Source organism: Hippopotamus amphibius, chromosome 15 (genome assembly GCF_030028045.1).
Source record: "Hippopotamus amphibius kiboko isolate mHipAmp2 chromosome 15, mHipAmp2.hap2, whole genome shotgun sequence".
NCBI lineage: Eukaryota > Metazoa > Chordata > Mammalia > Artiodactyla > Hippopotamidae > Hippopotamus > Hippopotamus amphibius.
In genome coordinates this window covers 14,616,575-14,639,162 of record NC_080200.1, presented here as the reverse complement: position 1 = coordinate 14,639,162, position 22,588 = coordinate 14,616,575, and the positions used below count along the sequence as shown (strand labels likewise).

General features: G+C 57.1%; 3 protein-coding genes across 8 annotated transcripts in view; all 3 read right to left on the bottom strand.

Annotated features, from left to right (window-relative positions):
- The window catches only part of PBX4 (PBX homeobox 4), a 49,675-nt gene extending 45,086 nt beyond the window's left edge, over window positions 1–4,589 (bottom strand). Inside the window, 2 exon segments of the mRNA XM_057710473.1 lie at window positions 4,382–4,430; window positions 4,433–4,589. Of these exon segments, the coding sequence (XP_057566456.1) occupies window positions 4,382–4,430; window positions 4,433–4,532 (149 nt within the window). The 5' untranslated portion in view covers window positions 4,533–4,589.
- A 1,040-nt stretch (window positions 4,590–5,629) lies between these two features.
- On the bottom strand, window positions 5,630–10,630 carry LPAR2 (lysophosphatidic acid receptor 2). 2 transcript variants are annotated; one of them, XM_057709344.1, is made up of 3 exons: window positions 10,517–10,630; window positions 8,981–9,722; window positions 5,630–8,293 (listed from the first exon to the last, which is right to left on the bottom strand). In XM_057709344.1, exons 2-3 carry the CDS (start codon window positions 9,720–9,722, stop codon window positions 7,986–7,988), a joined length of 1,050 nt encoding a protein of 349 aa, XP_057565327.1. In that variant the 5' UTR covers window positions 10,517–10,630; the 3' UTR covers window positions 5,630–7,985. The 2 variants fall into 2 exon arrangements, with proteins under 2 accessions (XP_057565327.1, XP_057565329.1); XM_057709346.1 differs by having other exon boundaries at window positions 10,512–10,549.
- Window positions 10,631–11,528: 898 nt separating this feature from the next.
- GMIP (GEM interacting protein) lies at window positions 11,529–20,969 on the bottom strand. 5 transcript variants are annotated; one of them, XM_057710329.1, is made up of 21 exons: window positions 20,837–20,969; window positions 19,770–19,854; window positions 19,203–19,278; window positions 19,033–19,090; window positions 18,623–18,748; window positions 18,467–18,531; window positions 18,238–18,345; window positions 17,717–17,797; window positions 17,463–17,633; window positions 17,236–17,373; window positions 16,720–16,901; window positions 16,356–16,462; window positions 16,197–16,286; window positions 15,804–15,881; window positions 15,581–15,735; window positions 15,171–15,359; window positions 14,930–15,070; window positions 14,632–14,828; window positions 13,916–14,303; window positions 12,495–12,561; window positions 11,529–12,362 (listed from the first exon to the last, which is right to left on the bottom strand). In XM_057710329.1, exons 1-21 carry the CDS (start codon window positions 20,853–20,855, stop codon window positions 11,989–11,991), a joined length of 2,895 nt encoding a protein of 964 aa, XP_057566312.1. In that variant the 5' UTR covers window positions 20,856–20,969; the 3' UTR covers window positions 11,529–11,988. The 5 variants fall into 5 exon arrangements, with proteins under 5 accessions (XP_057566312.1, XP_057566315.1, XP_057566314.1 ...); XM_057710332.1 differs by having other exon boundaries at window positions 14,930–15,067; XM_057710331.1 differs by lacking the exon at window positions 19,203–19,278 and having other exon boundaries at window positions 20,837–20,852.
- Between the last annotated feature and the right edge of the window lie 1,619 nt (window positions 20,970–22,588).

Here is a 22,588-nt window from a genome sequence, read left to right as displayed (position 1 = left end):
GTGGGCTTCAATAGCTGCAGCACATGGGCTCAATAGTTGTGGCTCACGGGCTCTAGAGCACAGGCTCAGTTGTTGTGGCACATGGGCTTAGCTCCGTGGCATGTGGAATCTTCCCAGAGCAGGGCTCGAACCCGTGTCCCCTGCATTGGCAGGCGGATTCCCAACCACTGCACCATCCAGGAAGTCTGAGGCAAAGATTTTTAAAAAGATTTTAGCTGTGTTGCATCTTTGTTGCTACGCGCGGGGTTTCTCTAGTTGTGGCGAGCGGGGCCTATTCGTTGCCATGGTGCACGGGCTTCTCAGTGCAGTGTCTTCTCTTGTAGAGCACGGGCTCTAGGCATGTGGGCTTCAGTAGTTGCAGCATGAGGGCTAAGTAGTTGTGGCACACGGGCCCTAGTGCATTCGGGCTTTAGTAGTTGCACTGTGTGGTCTCAGTAGTTGTGGCTCGTGGGCTCTAGAGCACAGGCTCAGTAGTTGTGGCACATGGGCTTAGTTGCTCTGCGGCATGTGGGATCTTCCCAGACCAGGGGCCAAACTTGCGTCCCCTGCATTGGCAGGTGGCTTCTTAACCACTGTGCCAACAGGGAAGTCCACCTGATTCTTTTTTAAATCAGGTTTCCAAAACTCAACCCTAGCCTTCCCAGCTGTAGAGTTTTCACACTGACTTCTTAGGAATCTCACTACTAGACAAAAAGTGAGTCCACCACTGCTAAGTGGCAGCATCCAGGCCCCAGGACACCTGAGGCCTCAGGATTCTCAAAGGTGTGGTACATAAGCACACTGTCAGGGGGCATGGTTGGAGGGGGGTGGAACCCAGAGATGGCACCAGATTTTCAAAGGGTCCCATAATTCAAACACTGGTTAAGAACTCTGGGAGGGGACTTCCCTGATGGTCCAGTGGTAAAGAATCTGCTTTCCAATGCAGGGGACGCAGGTTCGATCCCTGGTCAGGGAAGTAAGATGCTGAGGGGCAACTAAACACCTAAGTCCATGTGCCACAACTACTGAACTTGTGCACCTCAACTAGAGAGCCTGCATGCCGCAAACTAGAGAGCGCACGCGCCCTGGAACCTGTGCGCTGCAACTACAGGAGAGAAAACCCACTCGCCACAACTAGAGAGAAGCCCGCACGCCACAACTAAGAACCCGTGTGCCACAATGAAAGATCCCACACGCCTCAATGAAGATCCCCTGTGCTGCAACTAAGATCCGACACAGCCAAAAATAAATAAAATAAGTAAATAAATAAAATAAATATTAAAAAAAATAACTCAGGGAGGAGGGAAGAACTTTGGAGCCTGACCGTCCTGACAGAGGACCCCTCAACCCTAGTCTGATAACCTCATAAACCCTTCATAAAGGTATTCAGAAGAAGCAAATGAAAAAAAAAAAAACTATGTACACTTCGCAATGTTGTAAAATTTATTATTATAAAAAATAAAGCTACGCATGATTAGAGTGACATACTCAGAAAATCCTTGGCAAATGAGAGAAATTTTTCTGCCTTCCTGGTCCCATATAAGAAATGAACGAGAATGTGATCAGTGAAAGGTCCAAATCAGAAAACACAAAACTGTCCCTTCTCCAGGAAGAACTCAGGGTGTCACCAAAGAAGGTCATAAGGTCATTGAAGGGGATAGACTGGTTATCCCTCACACAGGAAGTCTCCAGCTGACGTGGGTTGAATTTCAACCAAGACAGTGCACTCCAAAGCCCCCAGTGTCCCTTCTACTATCCGTGTAGCCAGAAGGAAGAACAATACACAGTTCACTATTGCAAGACTATTCAGCTATAATGACAAAATGAATTATGTACAAGCATGTGAAGCTGCCTTCCTAACTACGGAGAAAGGTGTAAGAAAGAATCCAGGTTTAAGGAGGGTAGGTGTGCTTTCCTTCTTAAACACACGAATGGTGAGCAAGTAGGCTGGGAGGGCCTCACATCTGAGATGAAAAACTCTTTCTTGCTATCCAGTTGAGCTAAACTCACTCCAGGGGCTGTGAAGCGGTCGGCAGGGCACAGAGAGAGGGCAGGGTTGGAAAGACTCACAAAGGCCTCACCTAGTTGGCTGATCAGGAAAGACACCCTGCTTCCCCGCCCAGGTTGATAATCTACCAGGCTGTGGGGCTTTCTATGAGGAACAGACCCACCCAAGCTCTGTTTTCTCCAGAGTGGAGTAAGTGGCCCGCCCACTTTAGGACTGAAGACTGGTGTCTGGACTTGGGTGGACCCTTAGGGCCTTGGATTTACCTAAAGGCTATGCAAGAAGTGGGGCAGATGTGAAGCTTCCAAAGTCTCAAAATAAAAGCCCCAGGGATCTTTCTACCTCAGGGAGAAACCAGGAATCATTTACCTAACAGCTATGTTGTAAAGCAAGTATAATGCCCCCCATTCAGTTTCTTAGCCTTAAAAGAAAATGGACTCTGAGAACAGCAGAAAGAGGTGACTGACTGCATTTCATTCTAAAGCCTACCTAGGGGAGTCTAGAATCTCAAGAGATGGCTACAGGAAAAAAGTAGCAGCCTGGAGACTGTGCAGGGTGACACATAGAGGAAGGCCACACCTGGGCAGAGTTCGCTTCTTAAGCAACTCCTAGCCTAGCACAGAAGGAACACGGGTAGCTCCACAAGCACCCAGAGCACTGCTCCTGTGGTTCCTGGGTGTGAAGAGCCCATTTTCCCCCTCCCCAGCTCCTACCAATCCTTCCAGAATCTAAATGCCATAAAACTTTACTGAATGCTAGGGCCAAGCACTGTGCACAGCCCTCGGAATACAAAGGAAAGTATTCCCTTTGCTCTCAGACTGGCTTAGCAGACAAGGCATCACAGAAGGGCACCTTCTCCTGGCCCAGCTCTTTTGTGCAGGAATTATCTCTACTGGGCACACTCCTATTATGATGACTTGTCTGCCACACACCCTACTTCTGAATGAGCTCGGAGAAGGCAGAAAACATCTTAGCCATCTTGGTTTCTGTAGCATCTAGCACAGTGCTCCAGTGGTGTGGGGGTGGGGGTATGTGTGTGTGACACTCTTAACTTTCCAGATAGAGGCCATGAAACTGCGGAGAGAGTCGACATTCCACAAGAAGCAAAGGAAAGAAAGTTAGAAGAATAAATGCCTGCCATATCCACCTTTTCCTTGCCTCTTCCTTTCCTGGGGCTGCTGTTCACTTGGCTTTGTAACCCCTCCTCACTGGAAGGTTCTAGGCACTGCACAATCCACACCACCAGACCCTGGTCCCATCTACAGGGACCATCCTTTACCCCCAACCGAGTCCCATTCAACAAGACCTCATCTTCCAAAAGGATGTCATTCTGTGCTTTACTACTGTCTAATAATTCAAGCTGGCCCCCAAACACAATGGGCCGCCTTGTGAAGCACGCTTTACCAATCCTGGCTGGCTGACAAGTGGTGGGTGGAGGTAAGTGGGACAGGTGGTCTTAAAGCCACTATAATTTCCCCACTGCAACTGAAATAAAATTCAGACTCCTTCCTGAGACTTGGCCCCATGTGATCCTGGTTCCAGACTCTCTCTGCTCTACTGGGGACTTTCCGTCCCTGGCTCTACTTTCTTCCTACCCTTCCCCACCCTGGGGCCTCTGAAGGTGCTGTGCCCTCTCCTGGCTTCCCACAGCTTGCCATCTCTTTACTCACGGCTTTTCTCACAACTTATACTTATTTTTGCTACTTACTTTCTCTCCCTCAAACCATGAGCTTGAGATCAGCACCCAGGTCCGTGCTCCACCCATAGTGTCTTATAAATATTCGCTGACAAAAAAAAAGGGGTCCTCCGTCCCCCACCCAGCTCCCCCACTAACCTTTTTTCTGGCTGTCTCCCAAACCAAATCACACCATCTCTTCAATTCCCGATTCCCATTTCCCACAACTCATTCTCCATTACCAGCCCCCCAAACTTCCCATCCTCATAAACACCACCGATTCATTCAGTTGTCCATTCTTCACAAATCCCGTGTGCACCCATCTCTCAGCCCTTACACACCCCCAAACTCCTCTTCCCCCTTACATCCACAAACCCTGAAACCACCGTTCACCATAAACCTCTCCATCCACAAACTCCCCTTAAATCCATCCCTCTTCCCCCAGCACGAGCTCCTAAAACCCATCCCCTACTGCTAAGCCCCCTTTGAATCCGTTCCATTTTAACCCCAAACACCCCTTCGGCCTCAGAACCCTCCTTCAGTCCTACTCAAGCTCCACCCCCCCATCCGCCCCTCCCTCTCCGCACAGAGACTCACCCCCCCATCCCTCAGCCTGCACCCTGCTCACCCCTCACGTCTCCAGCCGCCCCGGCCCTGGCTCCTCGGCCCGCCCCCTTCCCTAAAGCGACTTCGGGTGGCCCCCGCCGAGCCCGCGCCAGCACCTGGCCTGCGCCTCGTCCAGGCCCTGGTCGGTGATGGCCATGATCTCGCGAGGAGGTCGCCCGTGTCGGAGCCCGGCGGGGGCCCGGGCGGCGAGCGGCGTGAGGCAGGGAGCGGCGGCGCGGGGCGCGGCGGGCGCTGCGGGAGGTCCATGAGCGGCCTGGCCAGGCGGGCGCTCCACCGGGATCCACCTAGCCGGGAGAGCTCGCGTGGGGGTCTCAGCCAACTGCCGCCGTCGGTGCGCCGAGCGTGCGCCCCGGGTCCCGCCCCCCACCTCGCCTCCGGCCAATCGCCGCCAGCCAGGCGACCGTGCCCCGCCCAGGGACTCGTCCTACCATCTCCATTAGCCAACCGCCGCCGCCCAGGCCGCCGCGCCCCGCCCATAGGCCCGCCCCTAACAGCCCCTTTCTTCTTCCTGAGACCCTGTTGAGGGTTGCTGTGGCAACGGCGCTTTCCACCCCCACCCTCCTCCAGCGTGACAGGGCAACGCCGGCTTTACGCTGCTTCAGAGACCCCCACCTCCCACACCTCCTCGGAGCAACCACGCCTGCTCAGAGTCACCTTACTCCTTAGAGCCCGCCCACCTCCTTGGAGCTACCCGCTTCTCAGAGAGCCCCCCACACCTCCTTAGATCCCCCACTCCTCAGGGACCTCACTTCTCAGAGCCTCCCCCGCCGCACTCTTCCTCCCAGGCTCTCATGTCTCAGAGCATCCCACTCCTCAGGGACCTACACAACTCAGTCGTAACTGCTCAGAGCACTCCACTCGTCCTCCAAGCCCCCTCCTTCCTTCTCAGACCCTCCCTTGCCTTTCTGAACCCCATCCACAGGGCCGCCCCTATTCATCTCCAGAAGCCCTGAGCCCTGACCCCTGCTCAGTGCGCTAAGGCTCCCCTCAGCTTCAGTGCCATCAGGTGGGTCACTTGGGCTTCCAGTCTCCTGGCTCCCTCTCCCCCCACCTCTAGTGTTCCATAGGGGGCACAGGTTATGTGTGGTGATGGTGGCTGGGAGGTTAACACTGAGTGATTTTCTCAGTTGCAGAAATCAGTTCTATTCACCTTTCAAGGTCCACCTTAAGAGTGACCTTGCTTTATTCATTATTTTGCTCTACAGCATTCCGCTAGCACGTGAAGGATGCTTTCTGAGGACCTACCCTGTGATGCATCCCCGAATCAGAGCAAATCTTCACAGGCCTTTGTTTCTAGCTGTTAGGACTCCAGGCATAAGACCATTCTTGTGTGAGTGAAAAGGATTTATTCTTGGACATAAATCACTTCTCCAAAGTCATGGGACCTCCTAGAGCCTGTTTGTTCTGGGGACAGACTCCAGATGCAGGCTGCTAAAGGGACCTCAAACTCCTGGGAACGCTTCAGGACAGGGCCCATCTTCTTCCCATTGCTGCTGGAGAGGAAATGCAAACACCAGCTGGTGTGATTGGATTCAGGCACTCCGAAGGGAATGGAAATGAATGATGTATGCTAGCGTAATAACCACCTGGGAAAGCTCCCTGAAGAAGGAAACCCGACACATGGCCCTAGTAACAGGAAGTACTAGAACATGTGGGAACCATGCAGAGTCGGTACACTGTACAAAAGGTCAGCCACTAGTGCAGCACAACATAGGAGACCTGAAAAGTAGTGGGTAACTTTGGCATCTTTCAGAGAACAGTGGTGCGGGGAGGGGGTTCAGGGACCACCTGAGACAAAAACCTGAAGTCACATGGTGGAGAGAAGAGACCTACAAGAGAGGGAAAAACTGATGGGACAAGATCCCAAAGATCAGAAGAGTGTGGGTTAGAACCTGGAAGATGCTGAGGCAAGAGCAGCCAGCTCAGAGCAGGTGAAACAGAGCTACCTTTGGAGAGCACTGGGGGTTCCCACTGCATAGGAATGGTTGGCTGCCTTGGCACCCAAAGTGATGCTTCTGTCCAGCCGGCCATGGAGACGAGGACTATGTACCCACCCATGTGGTAGAAGGTGCTGGCCTAGGTCATCACTTCCAGAGATTCAGGCCCCAAGCTCAAGGAGCCACACTGCCCACCTTGGACCCTGGAGAAGTACCTCAGTTTATTCCTGCCTCCTCACAGAGCTGATGTAGGGCAGGGAGAGTTTTCCCAGAGGGAAACCCAGCCCCATTTAATGTAGAAAGACCTACATGTTTTTGGTTCTTTGGCAATGCATGCTTTAGTTTAAGAATTCAGCTTCTGATGGGAGGCCTGGGTTCAAATTCTGGCTAGGTGTGGAAGCAGAGAATCCAGATTCTGGTTTACTCTGTGCCTAGCATCTGAGAGGGGACTCATCATGGGTCTAGCACATCTGAGACCATAGCGTGAAGTGGGGAAAGCCAGGCTGGGCTTGTGACCAACTCCGGACTTTGTGGAAATCTGAAGTCCTTTCCTCAGGGGCCTCTCTAGTCCCTTGATGCATCTCTAATGCCCTTTTGAAACTATGTAACCATAGGCCAAATCTCAATCTCGCTGAGCCACTGTCCTCACCTGAAAATATATATAATACCTATGCCACAAGATGCAGGTGGTGATTAAATAATGCACCTAGAATGCTTACCAGTGTGCCGGGCACATCAGAGGAGCTTAAGAAATGGCAGTGCTAAAATCCTGCATTCTGGTCCATGGAGCCCACTACCCTTAGCCCACAGGTCTGTATCTCGGTGATGGAATGGGCAATGGGATAGACACACCTATTAATCTGGACTCAGACAAAGGGGCAGGCAGGAGAGGGAAGGCTCACACAAGCCAGAGATCACTCTGGGTTCCAGAGGATGGAGACAGAGAGGCAGGTGACAAGATGAAGGCAGGGGAACAGGTGGAGGAGACAGAGGCAAAAGGGAACAACAAGAGAGATGGAGCCATAGCCATGCAAACACCAAAGGGGAATGGGAACAGGGCCCAGGAGATGCCATGATGAAGGATCCCAGCTCAGCCTGAGCTGAGGTAGACAATTCTGGGACATAGGGACAGAGAGATTAAGCTTACAACAGAAAAGGCTTTGGAGACCTCAGAGCGAAAAGGTTTACTCCTTATATCACACCCTCCTTGTAGACCCCCTCAGTTCTTATGGGGACAGGCAAGACCCCTGGAGGCTGCAAGGGGCCATAAACCTTTCCCAGTTCACGCTCAGCACTCCTCAGTCTGTGCCCCTACACAACCAGCCTTAGGCAGATGGGCCACCCATGGTCCGTCCTTTTTACACTGTTGCACTGGGCAGCGTGGCCTGAGAAAGCCCTCATCTCGCCCACCTTTATTTACCCATACCACCATGGACAAGGAAGCAGTCCATAGGGCTTATCAGGCACGTGCAGTAAAAATAGGAAAAAAGGTCCTTTAAAAAGCCCCACAACCTGAGATGGCTGAAGAGCCGGATTCCTGTACCTCATTCAACTCTCTACCAGGTGCTTAGATGACAGCGACCTGCAGGCCCTGAGACACGCACAGTTGTGTGCCTGGGTAGGGGGCAGTGGTTTCATGCCACGCCAGACTGAGGGTCTGCCTTTAAGTCTGGCCCACAGATTGGGTAGAGCCAGGAGCATCCACAAGTGGCCAGGGGCGGCGATCTGGCATGTGCTGTACGGCGCTGAAGTCCAAGGTTAGCTAAAGGGTGGAGTCCATCAGGGAATGGCCATTCTCAGGAAGCATGATGCGAGTGCCTGTCTGGGTGGAGGGCATGTAGCGAACAGACTTGTGGGTGGACCGGCGGAGGCACAGACAGCAGAGGAGATGGCGGAAGGTACGGCGCATCTCAGCATCTCGGCATGAGTACACCACGGCGTTGACCAGCGAGTTGACCTCGGCTAAGAGTAGGAAATATTTCTCCACAGCCAGGACGTTGCAGGACTTGCAGTCCAGACCATCCAGGAGCAGCACCACCTGGCCCGGCGTCCAGCAGACCACAAATGCCCCTGTGGGACAGAGCCTGATGTGAGCAAGGCCAGCTGTTGCAATGGCCCCAGAGCTTGGGCAACAGCTGTGCAGTTTGCAGGGAAGAGCTGCCTATCTGGCTGCCTTTGCAGCAGGAGGGTGCAGAACTGCTAAAAGGGGAAACCGTTCTCTGATTTGTCTGCCAGAGGGACACCCTTCCTAACTGGTACATGGTGGACAGGACCCTGGACATTTCTACATGGAGATTTGTTCTTTGGGGGAAAGGATGTCACCATGGGACTGGCTGGTTACTCAGTGGGGGAAAAAGAATGGTTGGGAAGAGTTGCTCTTTGTTTCTTGGGGGTGGTGTGTGTACCTCCCCCACCCACAGCATTCCACATTCAACAGCCAGACTTTATTACTCCTGGCTAAGAACTCTTAAGGGCTTCGCATGGAACTCAGAGCAAAATATGACTCCTGTCTGTGTCCTTCGAGGCCGTGCTGACCTTCTCTCCTCACAGGCCAGTCACGTGGGCCTTCTCCCCTCTTTGGAGGCACAGGGCTGGTCCTGTTTGGGGCGCTCACATTCTGTTCCCTCTGCTTGGAACTCTTCCCTTGCCTCTGCTCAGGTATTAATTACCTCCTTGGAGAACATTCCCCACCCAAATCATCCCCTCCCATCACGCTCTATCAGTCCTGCAGGAGTTGGGAAGCAGGGTGCCACTCACCCAGGATGATGACAACGGTCTTGACCAGGCTGAGCGTGGTTTCATGGTAGCGGGGGTGGCAGCTGACATGTTCTGCCATGCGTTGCACCCGCCTCCTCACATAGAAGAAAATGCGCGTGTACACGGCCACCATGAGCAGGAAGACGAGCAGGCTGGACAGGGCCCAGACGGCCAGGTAGGAGCGGCTGAGCAGGGGGGCCATGCGTGAGCAGCGGTCCAGGGCGCAGAGGCAGTGCCAGAAGTGGGCGGGCAGCAGCCCCAGGCCCAGCGCGGCCACCCACACGCCCACGATGAGCATGACGACCCGGCCTCGGGGCAGGCTGCTGTGCAGCTGCACGGCCATCACACTGCGGTGTCGCTCCACGGCAATGGCCAGAAGGGTGGCCACGGACGCCGTCAGGCTCGTGTCCAACAGGCCCTGCCGCAAGAACCAGCACCGAAGTGAGAGCCGGGCTGTGCGCGGGCCTGTGTGGAACATGAGGAAGAGATAGGCGACCCCGGCAAAGAGGTCGGCGGCGGCCAGGTTGCCGAGCAGGTAGTAAATGGGCTGGTGGAAGCGGCGGTTGGAGGCGATGGCCGCGATGACCAGCAGGTTGGTCAGAAGTACCAGCACGCTGACAGTCAGCCCCAGTGCCACCACAACCACATCTTTGGGCCGCCAGTGGGAGCTGAGCTCCTTGCCACTGTTGTTGTAGAAGAAGCCGACGCTCTCATTGTAGTAGCACTGGCCCATGGTGACCATCTGGGGGCACAGAGGGAGAGGTCAGTACAGGCAGCCCTTGTTGGAAGGACACAGGAGGGAGCAGTAGCCCGTGGGAGGGTTAGGACAGGAAGGGCCAAGGTCTCAAACTCAAGATGTGTCAGAGCAAAGTGGCAGTGGCGGGGGACCAGGGGGACCTGGAAAAGCAAGCTCCATGAGTTGGGAGTGGGGTCGGCGTGGGGTGGGGCAGTTGTTGCTTAATTACCAAGGCTCTTATGAAGATATCTCCCAAATCAAACGACTGGGTGGTTTTGTGTCTTAACTTAAAGAATCAAAACTCATTTGCCCACGCGGCGCCAATCTGTGTGTGTCTGTGTGTGTGTGTGTGGGGCGGCGGGGGTCGGTTAGGGCAGGACAAAGGGGTGTGAGCTGTGCAAGTAGGCCGGGAGGATCAGTTTGGTGCTGGGGTCAGGGCGGGAAGCAGAGTCCGGGGGCGTGTGCACGCAAGGTGGGGCCGCTGCTAGGAACCTTGCAGGAGGTCGGTGCCGGGGCGTGGAGGTGACCCGGGCGATCAGACTGGGCAAGTGAGCAGCCCCCTAAGTTGGGCGGCGGGCTTTGGGCGCGAGCGCTTCCGAAGCAGGCGGGGCATCGGGCTTGTTCCGGGTGGGACAAAAGGGGCGGTCATGAAGGCGACGGCAGGCCGGGCCTCCCCGGGGCCCCCAGGCTGGGGGAGAAGCAGGAGGTAGGAGAGGAGGGGGCGGCGCCCGGGCCCCGCGGCACGTGCCGCGCCCTCCCCGGGCCCCGCGCCCACCCTCTCCGGTCCGTGCCGACCTCACCTGAGCCGCCCGTCACGCCGCACACAGGGCGGCCTCGCGGAGGAACCCCATGGCCCGGGGACCAGAGCCGGAGCAGAAGAGCTTCTGAGCGCGCCGGGCGGGAGCTGCCCAGAGACGGCGGGAGGCGGTGTCCCGCCGCCCCGCCCCCGCCGCCGCGCCCCGCCCCCACCACCTGGGGGAGCCCCGCCCCGCCCGGTCCCCACCACCTGGAGGAGCCTCTCTCCCGCTGCCCCGGTGAGGACAGGGTCTCCCGGAACCGCAGCTCCCCTAGTCCCTCTCCGCCTGGCGGCCCCTCGGTCGCCCCTTTCCAATTCCCGCGCCGGACCCCCACCCCCGGTCCCCGCACACCTCACGCGCCCGCAGTGGTGGGCCTTCGCGGGGCTGAGTCACTCGCTGCCCGAAAATTCCCGCCGCGACCCGGCGCCGCCGGGGCCCACCTCGGGGTGGTCTCAGGGTCCGCGCCCCCGCCCCGGCCCCACCCCACCGCTCCCTCGCGTCCAATCCGTCGCCGACTTCCAAGCCACGCCCTGATCCGACCAGGCTCCCACCGCCGCGACCCCAGCCCCTCCTCGGCTTCGCGGGCCCAGAGCTGTGCGCCGCGGCCTTCCTTGCCCCGCGCGGACCTTTCTGGCACCAGCTCAGGTTTCTCGAAATCCGCCCCCACCCCCTCCGGCAGCGCTGTTCCCTGCCCTGCCCACGCCTGTGGCGGCCCAGGACTCCCACGGCCCAGAGCACACAGCCCCATTGTCTCGGTTATCTGCACTTTGTTATATCTGTTTGATTATGCAGGACCGGATTGCACGCGGAGCTCCGGGAGGGCCGGCCTGGTGTGACTCAGCCAGGTGCCCAGGCCCAGCTTCTACTGCCTGTAGGGGCTCAGGGGGTGTTCTGAGATGAAAGAAAGGAGGCTTTGGTTTCCCTGGTCCGCAAAATGGGGCGGAAGGATGCTGCCTCACCAACCTCTCTCCTGTCCCCCTCCCCTGGCCAAGAAAGACACTCAGGGTATAAGGGACACAGTTTATTCAGAGGCCACCAGACCCCAGGCACCACCAGGGTATTGAGTCTGGGTGGCCCACACCCTCCAAAATCTGGTCACTTGGGATCAGCTAAAGAGGCAGACAGAGATGGGGGAGTGGCCACAGCCAATGCAGCAAAAAGCACCCCTATCCCAGGGGTCAGAGACTAGTGTGGACCTCAAGGATTCCATGACCTTTTATTGACCCTGAGTTTTGACCCTGAGTGACCTCTGAACCTGAGCGGCAATGTCACGCATCAGTGGCAACCTGATGCTTAACACTGACCTGTGTCTAGTTGGGGAGATCCTGGTACATTGCCGCCAAAAGGGTTTTAGTTCTCCCCTAGGCCATGTAGTCTTTCCCCACAGGAACTCTCCAGACACCCCAACATTGAACTCCTGGGAAGTTGGCCCCATCTTCTCAGTCCTGGGCTTCTTGGTCAGAGTGCTGGGGTAGTCAGAAATGGTCCTCGGCTTCCTCAGGTTGGGGGTCTGGGCAGCAGGTGGCCTTGGGCACAGACTCATTGGGCAGCTTGGAGAGTAGCCGGGCTGTCTCCTGGGTGATCTCAAAATGTTTGGGCAGTGGGGTGCGGTGCAGAGGACTACCCTCATGGGAGGTGGCAGCAGGGCCAGGTCCTCGCCTCCGCAAGCTCCCTTGGGGCACTGATGTGACAGGGGTCTCTTCACACAACTTGGAAGCCACCAGGGCCAAGGTGGACAGCTGGTGGGTGACAGGTCGCACACCCCCCCGGGGATACTTCACTGGCTGGCGGCTGAAGTGGCCACGGGGCTGTGTTCCCAGGGGTGAGTCCTCAGGGCCTTGGCTGGACACTGCGGGATACGGTGGTCAATGCTGAACACCCCGAAGTCTTTGGCTACCTCCCTCCCTTGTCATCACTCAGCCAAGCTACCCCAGGGCAGGGGCAACCCCAGAACCCCTGGGCTACCTCCCAACACACTCACCTTCCTCTCCCTCATTTTTGGTGTCTTTGGTTACCTCCTCTTCCTGGTCACTCTGCAGAGTTGGAATCTGCAAGAAGAAACCCAAGAATGAGACGTCCAGCAATAAATTCCCAGTTCTTTGAGACTCTTGGACATGCAAAAGTTCCTTTGCAGTTTTGGTATCTGGGGAGAGATGATGCCCTTGAGAGTGTACTGCTTGCCCTCCAGCAAAGAGCAGTGTCATTAATGTCAACTGTGGGCTCTCTGAGGGCAGGGATGCCTTTGTTCAGCAGAGGACCAGCCTGGAAAGTGACAGCCAGCTCTGTATTAGGAATGGGTGAACTACTGGTCTCCACCCTGCTCTACTTTCTGCAATTGCAGGCCTGCTTTTTAGCTTATCTGTACATCTTTCAGTTCTTCCTTTAGCTAAATGCTAATAGCAGTTGGAATGTTTTCTCTCTGTCCTGAGCACTTTCTGAGGTATTCCGCTTTTCAGAGTCCCACACCTCACCAGCAGCCCCTTTCCCAGCTCTGGGGTGCTATAGGGGAGATCCAGGTTCTCAGGAATGATGAATGTATCAGGATCTGAGGGAAGCCTCTCCTAAGAGTCTCATCTGTAAATGGTTTTCATGAACAGCCTTTACCTCTCAGGGCAATTACTATGCAGGCACCCCTGCACTGTAGGCATGCAGTCAATGGAGGCTTGCACACCCCCCTCTTTGGCCTCACTTCCTACCACCTTCCCCTCACTCGTTTATTACAGCTGTGCCCTGAACACACCAGGCATGGTCCCACCTCAGGGCCTTTGTACTGGCTCTTCCCTTTGCCTGGAACGCCCTTCCCCTGATCTCCACCTGGCTGACTCCCCCCTCACATCCTTCCAGTCTTTGCTCACACCCATCTTCTCCATAAGACCCAGCCACAATATCCTATTTACTGCTACAAACTGCCCACCACTTCTCACCTTGGTGCCCTGATGTCTCTTACTTTACCCTACCCTTTCTTTTTTCTATAGTACTCATCACCTTGTAACATCCTGTATGACTGACTTTGTATCGTATTTCTTGTTTATTGTTGGTTTCTTTCCCACTAGAAGGTAGGCAACCAAGAGGATGGAGTCTTTGAATATTTTGCTCACTGACATATCTGTAATGCCCAGAACCGTGCTTGGCACATAGTAGGTGTTCAATAAATATTCTACGGAAGGAATGAATGGTACTCGTGTTAGTATCTCTGCAAGGCTGTACCCTGTTGTTACTCCATTATCTCCCACCACTCCTTACCTTTCCTTTCCGAAGGAGCAGAGGGTAAATAAGGAAAGGAAGAAGGGAATGAGATAGAAAATTTTAAAGGGAAAGGAAGGAAGGAAGGAAGACAGGAGAGTGAGAGGGTTAAATGGAGAGAAGGCTCTCCCCATGTCTGTGGGCCCAGCAGCTTCCTACCTCTGGAGGCGTGGCCTCAGGATGCTTCTCCAGGGCACTAAGGGGCATGGTGTCTGGGCTGGGGTCCGAGGCTAGGGATATGGGCAGGGCGTCCAGGGCAAGTTGTGAGTGTGGTGGCTGGGGGCTTGTTGGGAGAGTTGTGGGGGGTGGGCTGGGGTCTCGGAGCAGGGGCTCAGTGGCCGGGAGGAGCTCCTCAATCCCGAAGATCTGCTCATAGTGTACAATGAGGAACTCGATGAGCTGGGCCTGGTGCGCGGAGTCCAGCAGGCAGGTGACAGGGCCGGCACTGGCTGGACCTGGACCATCCGGCAGTCGCAGCAGGGTCGGCCCAAACACAATGCCCAGGTTGTTGGCAGACATCTTGTTCTCTTCATACTGTGCAGCCACCCTGGGGACAGTGTGAGGAGAAGGGTCAGGGCACAGAGTGTGTGGTGACTGGTTACTGGGTAGGACCTGCAAGCCAGGCTAGGGGCGACTTGCCCCAGTCACAGGTAAGTAGTCCCAGTCATTGTCTGCGACCAGCAGCCACATGCCTGGCCATGGGGGTCAGGGGTCAGCATCCAAAGTCAGGAGTCATGTATTAAGTTTCAGAACTCAGAAAACACATTCAAAGGTCAGAGGTCAGTGTTGGGTCAGTGGTCGCATGTCCAAGGACGGGGTCCCGGACCCCTGCCTTGGGTCAGAAGTCACATGTCAAGGTCAAGGACAGTGCACACCTGAACAGATGGGCCACCAGGTGCCGCAGGGTGTTGTAGTTAGAGTCAGGCAGCTGCACCAAGAGGGTCTTCAGCGAGCGGATAACCTCAGGGCTGGGGCTGGGGGTCCCAGGGTCGTGCCCAGGGTCTGCATGCAGGGTCTTAGCCAGAGAGATGAAGGCGTCGTAGAGGTGGAAGGGGACCACGGGGTCAGTGAGCTGGGGGTGGAATGGCAGGGGGGAGATGGGTGTGGGTGGGCTGCAGAGGGTCCTCAGCCTGAGCCCACCCGGCCCCGACTCCTGAGCCGCTGAGCACTCACCTCCTGGAGGAATCGCTTGAGAACACTCGAGACATCGTGAGGCGAGTTCCCCGACAGGTCAACCAACGCTCGGCCGTTCTCAAAAGCCTGGCATAGCCGTTCCACGCGGACCCGGGACCCGCTGACCCGATAAATGCCCTGCTGGGCAGAGGTGGGAAGTGGACAGCTGGCTTGCAATCTGGCCATTGAGAGGACTGGGTCACTTTGGGGGGTGGTCAAGGGTCAAGGGTCGAGGCAGCACCTGCACACTCAGGGCGCGCTGTTCTATTTCGGCTGTGCACCTGGTGATCACAAAGGGCACCTCCTCTGGGAAGTCCCTGGGCAGTTGCAGGAAGTTGACCCCAAAGAGGGGGGTCCGGGCTGGGAGCCGCTTATGTCCGCAAAGGATCAGTAGAGTCTCGAGGCAGCGCTTGTGGCAGGTCAGAAGGCACTGAGGGAAAGGTTACAGGGTCAGAGAGGTCACTGGGGGTCAGTGGGGGGAAGAGTGGGTCATAGGGATTCTCAGAGAGCAGGGGCCTCATAGGAGATCCTCAGATCAGGGCAAGTCCCGGGGTGGGATGGTCTTAGGGATCTCAGGTAAGGGAGAAGCCTGGGGTCTGAGAGGTCATTGGGGCTCAGCAGAGGTCATTAGGTCACTGGCCCAGGCCACACCTCCTCGCACTCAGTTCCGCTGACCATGAAAGCCTCACACTCTCGGCACTTGGCTGGGCCCCGCAGCCGCCGCAGCCGGTGGGTCTGGGCCGCGTTGGACAGTGTCCACTTCTTGAAGGGGGTGCCTGGCCCATTCTCCAGCCCATCTCCTAAGTCTGCAGGGAGACAGGGTCAGGAGTGCCTAGTCCACCCCCACCCCACCCCCACCTGCGTCCAGCCTCACCAGGGTCTCGCTCCTCAAAGTCATCTGAAGATTCTGTGCCAATGGACGAGACCTTCACCAGCCGCCTCGTGCCAGAGCCTGGAGTCAGAGGGTTACAGAGGTTGGGGGTCACAGAGGTCATGGGGAGGCTCCAAAGCTAAGGAGACATTCCTGGTTTTCAGCCTTCCAAAACCACCCACAGAGGCCCTTGGGGAAAGGGTCAGAGGTCAGGAGGGGTGTCAGACAGGTCAGGGATCAGGGGTTGAAGAATCTAGGGGGTGGTTCAGAAGCTGGATCGAGACAATGGGTCAGAGGTTGAGAAAATAGGTCAGGGGTGTGGGGTAGGTCAGAGGTCAAAGAATGGGTTTGAGATTGAGGGTCAGAGCCTGGCCAGGGGCTGGAGGATGGTCCCACCTGGGCTGGAAGTGGGAGAGTCCAGGGACCGAGACTCGCTGCTACCACTTATGCTGTCCACATCACTGGCCAGAGTGGGGCCCAGAGCTCCTAGGAGGGGACAGGGTCAGTTAGGTGTGGCCTCCTGCCTGAGGCCTGCCTGCCGTTCACTGCACTCACCCTGCCAGCCTGTGCCAGTGTCCTCCCAAGGGCCTGACTCAGCTACAGTCTCATCCAGCTGTGGAAGTGGGGCTCCAGAGAGCTTCTTTTTTGTATCCACAGGGGAACTGAAAGAAGAGGTTTGGGGGAACTGAAAGAAGAGGTTTTAGGGCTCTGATAATCAGGAAACTGGCTGGGATGACATCACCCTGGCATCCCGTTAAGGACCCAACTTCACGAACTTGGGTCTGGCAAGCCCTTATGGCCATGAGCATTGTGGGCCCCCAGTGCAGTAACCCCAAATTCCCAACCCTCTCGCGACTGGAACAACCCCACCCAAATGCTTGGCTTCTACCGGACCCTGCTTTTGGGAACCCACTTGTACCTGAACTCCTGGAAACAGAAGGCGGGTGGTGGGGGTGGCGGGGCGTCGGGTCGCAGCGTCCTCACGAACTCCTGGTATCGCTGGCCGGGCTCAAAGGGCGCGCAGCACTCGGCCAGGGCAGCGAAGGCGCGGGGGCCGCGCTCTGCCTGAGCCCCTCGCAGCCCGAACAATCCCAGGGTCACCTGTGGGGCCGAGACCTTGTGTGAGAGAGAGGCGTGGCCTGGGCGTCGGGGGCGTGGCCTGACCCTGAGAGATACCAGCTTGGTCAAGGCTTGCGACGGGAGGCGGCTTAGGGACATGAGCACGCAGCTGGGGTTGGGGGTGTGGTCAGAACCCCGGTGGGTCATCCTGGGGGTAGGGATCCCTGGGAGGGGGCCGAGGAGGAAGTGCAGTCAGGGTCTCGAGGAGGGAATTGGCTGTCCAGGGAGAGGGAGCGGGTCCTGGGTGCCCTGGAGGTGGTTTAGGGGCAGGGGGCGCCCAGCCTGGGCGAATGAGTGTGGCGGGCAGGGGTCTCACCCGCCTCAGCACTTCGTCCCCCTGCAGCACCAGTTTGCGCACGTGTGACACGATCCGCTGCTTGGCGGCCTCCAGGTCCTGCTGCCGCGCGTTGGCCTCGCGGACGCAGGTGTGGTACAGCGCCTCGGCCTCCTGCGCCTGGAGAAACCAAGGCAGGGAGCGTGTGTGGGAGAGATCGTGGGGCTGGGGGCGCCGAAGCACAGGGGGGCACGGGGTCGAGTCCCCACCTTGGCCTGAGCCTCCTCTCGCGAGCGCCGCCGCCGCTCCTGCTGCTTGTTGGGTCCCGGCGAGGCCTGGGGGGCCGGGTCTTCGGGAGACACCTGGGAGCGCACCCGCAGGTCTTCGCTTCGCTGCACGTACTGGAGCTGGGCCCGCCGCAGCGCCTGCACCGCCTCGTTCTGGAGGAGGAGGAGAGACGCGGTCATTGCTTCTCCATCTCCACCCCGAGCCGGCTTCCCCAGCCCCCCACCTTAAGCCTTACCATTCGCTTCTGCTCTTTCATCCACTGCTCCTTGAACTCCTTCCGCCACTTCTCAATCTCAGTCCGTTTGGCAGCCAGGGGCTGGGAAGGATGGGGAATGGGATGCTGCCTCAGGGCTACTCCATCATTCCATTCACTGGGGCCATGTCTTTCATCCTCTGGACACTTTTCTGGGTGTGCTCTCTCTCTCCTAGGTCTTCTCACTCAGATCTGCCCTCTCCTACCCCTGTGTCTCCACAAAAAATCTCAGTGGTCACCTCCATCCTTTGTGCCTGCACCCGGAGATGCTAAGGCTCTCTCCTCCTGGGCACACTTGGCACCTTGCCCCCTGGCCCGCAGACAAACAAAAGCACAGTTTTGCAACAGCACAGGAAGCCTGGTTCGAATCTCTGCTGTGTAACCTTGGGCAAGTTCCTCAGCATCCCTGGGTCTCAGCTTCCTCATGAGCAAATGGTGCTGGTGGTAACCGTGCCTTCCCCCAGGTGGTTATGGATGGAATGATGCACGAAGGGCCCCCTCACCTGGTAGTAGTCTCTTTTCTGCTGGGCCACTGTCTCCACAGCCAGGTTTCCCAGGCTGAGGTCGTGCTCCAGAAACAGGGTGTAGATGTACTGCAGTGGCATGTGGCTCTGGGGGTGGGGAGAGGGTAGCCGGTGTTGGAGGATGCGGAGAATCTAGGGGGATCCGCTGGGGTTCTGGAGGGCCTGGGCTCTGCAGGGGTGGGGGTGGGGGGTGTCTGCTCATGGCTACCTGCTGGTGGATTGACACCTTGCCAGCCTCAGCGATCTTCATGACGTTTTTGGCAAACTCCAGCTCTGGGGGCAGACAGCAGGGGTCTGAGTCAGGCAGGGTGTGAGCACTGCAGGGTCCAGGGCAGGGTCTGGGACTTGGCAGAGGGGCCCTCACCATAGCTGGCTCTCTTCTCAGTCCAGGCCAGCAGCTCCTTGGCGTAGCGGCTCCAGGTCTTGGCATACTCCAGGGCTGCATCCACGCCCCCCTTGGTCCGAATGAGTCGCAAGTCCAGTTCCTCCCCTGCGGTAGACGGGTGGACCTCTAACCTTTGAACCCTCCCTCAGAAGCCTTCCCTGAGCCCTCAAAGCAGACCAGTGAACACCCCATGGCTTCCCCAAACGCCCCCTTGCTTTCACTTGTCCAGGTTGTTTTACACTGATTCTCCATTCGGACTGGGGGCTCCCTGAGTACAGGGGTTCAGACCTGTTGTGTGCACTGCCGTGTCCCCTGTGAATGGAACAGGCAGTTGATGATGGAAGGACTCCTTTCTGCCCCCAACTCTCCTGGCCTCAAAGTCCCCCTACCTGTAAGGGGTGTGCAGTCCTCTGGGGAGGGGCCACTCCAACGGCTGCTTTCACTCTTCTGAGGGGGAGGGAGATAGCATTCAGGAACAAGCAAGGGCAGGGGCCCCATCTTCCTCAGAGCCCCTCCTCCGAGGTTCCTTCCTCCCTGTCCCCTTGGTCCCGTCCCTCACCAAAGTGGCTGTGGGGGTCTTGTCAGGTTCTGGGTCTCCTGAAAGCACAGGGTCTCCAGCCAGCATCTCAAAGGTCCTGGGAGGTAAGGGTGTCAGGATGCCACCCTCCACCCAGTCTGTCCCACTTAGGGGTGCTGGGGACCCCAGGGCAGTTTGGGGGTGGTCCTAGATATCACCTCTGTGACATGTGTTGGATCTGGGAGTACTGAGAGGTGGGGCTTTAGAGGGGGAAGTAGGTGAGCTTTTTTTAAGGGACTTGAGATAGAATTTGTAGACTCCCAGGTAACTTTGGGGTTCAGAGTGGGGTTATAAAACTCTCAAGTGTTTTAAGGGGTCACAAGGGTCACAAGGAGGATACGTGGGGGCCCTAGGATCACTTTGGGGATTTCTGGTGGATTTGGGGGGTTGAATTTGGGGATATTCAGGTGTTTTGAGGGCCCTATCTTCTTGGGTTATTAGGTAAGAGGATCCAGAAGTTGCAGGTTCCTAATGGGGCTTCAGGCACCTAAATGGTTAGGGGTTTGGGAGATTCTGGCAGAATTTGGGATGACTCAGGCTCAGACTCACACGTTCCCAAGTGAGATCTCGAGGTTGTCCAGGCTCCGGAAGATATCACTGTACCTCTTCCTGTTCTCAGGAGCTGGGAGTAGCCCTTGGGGAGGGGAGTATCACACATGGGCCAACGGAAGCCTCCCTCCACCCACCGCACCTTGGCAGGTAGTTTGGAGGGTGGGGGTGGGGGGGGGGAGAGAGAGAGAAAGTGATGGGGGGGTGGGGGAGGGAGAGGGAGAGAGGGAGAGGGTTCTGTCTGTTCCCATGGGGAGTATGGGATGGGGTGGGTGTCTGAGCTGGGATGGAGGGAGTGTGGGCTTGGGTGGGGCCTGCCTTAGGACAGGCAGATGGACTCAGGCACAACCCAACACAGAGACAGCTGCTTAGAGGAGCAGAGACACCCACACATGCATGGGCCCAGAAGCAAAGCGACAAAACAGATGTCCTAGATACAGCCACACTGTCTCCCGGGACAGAGCCGGCTGGACAATGGAACCACATGGACCTCAGGCCAGACAGATGGAAATACACGTGGGACAGACCGGCACAGGGCCTGAGGCAGAAACACACACAGGCAGACTGAAACCACGAGAGGCATAAAGACCAAATGACACTCAGTATGCAAAGCAAGGACACAAAGACAGGCGGAAACAAAGTCGGACCTTGCCACATTTCTGCCGCAGGCTCCCCTTCTAGGGGGCCCAGATCAACATGTTTCCCTCCCCGGGCAATGGAGTAGCCGGGTGGGGATCCTGCCGCGTTGCCCTCTCCATCCGCGGTCGTGACACCCTGCCCCCATCACAAATATCAGAAGCAGAAGCGGCCACTTCCCCTTCCTGGGCCCCCTCCCCCAGGCATCCGGGGTGAAGACTCCAAAGGGGGAGGGGGGATCAGGGACTGCTGTCCCGGGCCCCTCGCAGCTTGGGGGTTCCTACAGTGGAGCATCCCCGCCTCCTCCCCATTCAGGAACTCCTCTCCCGGCTCTCTGGGCGGAGAGGGATAGGCGGGGCCCCTCATTGATTTAGGAAGTAGAATATGGTCGGGGGAGGCCCCTCTCGGATCCCGTATCTCGGACCGCCTACCCGGCTCTGTTGAGTCCATGGTCCGGCCCTAGGATCGCTCGGCTGGGACCTGGACTGGGATGGAATCGCGCGCCGGTGCCGGCGGGGCCCAGCCCCAATTTCCTTCCGTGGTCGCTGCGGCCCGGGATCCGCGTCGCCCCGCCTCGCGGAGGCCCCGCCCCCGGTCGGCCACACCCTCCAGGCGAGGACGTGCGGACCACGCCCCCTGCCTGAGAGGCTGGGGATGCGGTTGAGCCTGGACCTCCTGAGTGTTCGGTCGAGATGATTCCATCCCGGCCAGGGTTCCTCTCCCCAGATCTCTGGGGGGTCCCCAAACCCCAGCACACTCCCCTTGCACTGAGCCCACAGAGTCTGCCTGGCCCGAGGAGTCGGTCCCAAACCTTTCACATTCCACGACCCAGTGACAGCCCTGCCCAGGGGTCTCTAGGACCTCTGAACCCATCCCAACCTGGCTGGGGCGATGGGAGCCCCCTGGTGGAGGCCTGACGTCCTGCCTGATTCCAGTCGAACCTGAAGTCCCCTGACACGCTGGGGCTGGAGACACAACTGGGGGACTGCTGTGTGCTGTGTGTGGGATGCTCAGTGCCGGATCAGGCTCTTGAGGACCCAGTTTCAGTGGAGCCAGAGCACCCCTAGCACATCTCTCAGGCACGGAGGGCACAGAGACCCTTGCCCTGAGACTCCAGGCATCAACCCCAGCAAACCGAGTCCAGAGTGCTTCCCCTCTGGTGGCCTCAGGTTGTCTCAGGGATTCCATGTGACCCCAGCAGTCCCTCTGCTGGATGGGGTCTGGCACCCCTACCCCTCTGGAAACCTTGGCCAGTGTTCAAGGCCTATGGGATGTTCACAGCTGGTCCCAGCCCCTTCCCCACTTTGGCTCCCTGGGGCCTTCCTCAGGCTGTGAACCACACTCCTCCTGATGGGAAGCCAGTCAGGCAGGGGAGGAGGGCGGGGGGTTGGGGGTGCTGAGGATGACCAAGGGACAAGGGCAGGAAAGGGTAGAGAGCTCCCCACTGAGCATCGGTGGGGAAGGGGAAGTTGTCCAGAAGCCCGGGCCTGACTTCCCTGGCCTGAGCGCATCACATACAGCTTGTCAAAGTTATAAAGATGCACCCATGCCCCACACTCTGTAATTTCTGATAGGCAATTAAGTTTTTTTTTTTTCCTAGTTTTTGGCTGTTGAGAAGCCAACAGAAGGCTGTTGGCTCTGACTGACTGTGCCTCTTAGCTTTCATGCTACCTACTCCACAGCTGCTGAGCTGTAGTGAGTGAGCACTTTTTGAAAGGAAGGACAGTGTCTGTATGACAGCCAGGCTGCAGGTCAGACCCTGGCTATGCCATCACAGGGTGAGGGCACCTGTGTGGTACAGGATCCCAATGAGTGTGACTCGAGTCAGTATTTGTAATGATTTGGATCGAACTTCCTCATATCTGAGACACAATGAGACAAAGGCATGCCGTTATTTTGCGTATTATTGAAAAGGGAAAAATGGCATGGATCTTAACACTCTTCTCAGTTCCTGAGGTGTCAAAACGTGAAGCTGCAAGGCCATAGAAACATGGGGGCGGTTGGAAAACCAGGAAAAACGCAGAGCTCCCTGGGCTCTGAGCTTGGCCTGTCCAAGTGCTGAATGAGTTGGAACCTCACAAAGTCCATGAGGAGGGTGCCAGAACCTTCCTCGGGGACTACCAGCCCCCAACGACCCCTTCTGTGGCACAGAGATGGGAGACGAGGCTTCTTAAAATCACTGA

Excerpts from the sequence above, each read along its gene's own strand:
- LPAR2 (XM_057709344.1), bottom strand. The coding sequence starts at position 9,722 with ATGGTCACCATGGGCCAGTGCTACTACAATGAGAGCGTCGGCTTCTTC. Across the intron at positions 8,294-8,980 it reads GACCGTTGTCATCATCCTGG|GGGCATTTGTGGTCTGCTGG; the intron begins GTGAGTGGCACC and ends TCTGTCCCACAG.
- GMIP (XM_057710328.1), bottom strand. The coding sequence starts at position 19,878 with ATGTGTGATACTCCCCTCCCCAAGGGCTACTCCCAGCTCCTGAGAACA. Across the intron at positions 16,463-16,719 it reads TTCTGTTTCCAGGAGTTCAG|TTCCCCTGTGGATACAAAAA; the intron begins GTACAAGTGGGT and ends CTCTTCTTTCAG. Across the intron at positions 15,736-15,803 it reads CTTTGAGGAGCGAGACCCTG|ACTTAGGAGATGGGCTGGAG; the intron begins GTGAGGCTGGAC and ends GTCTCCCTGCAG.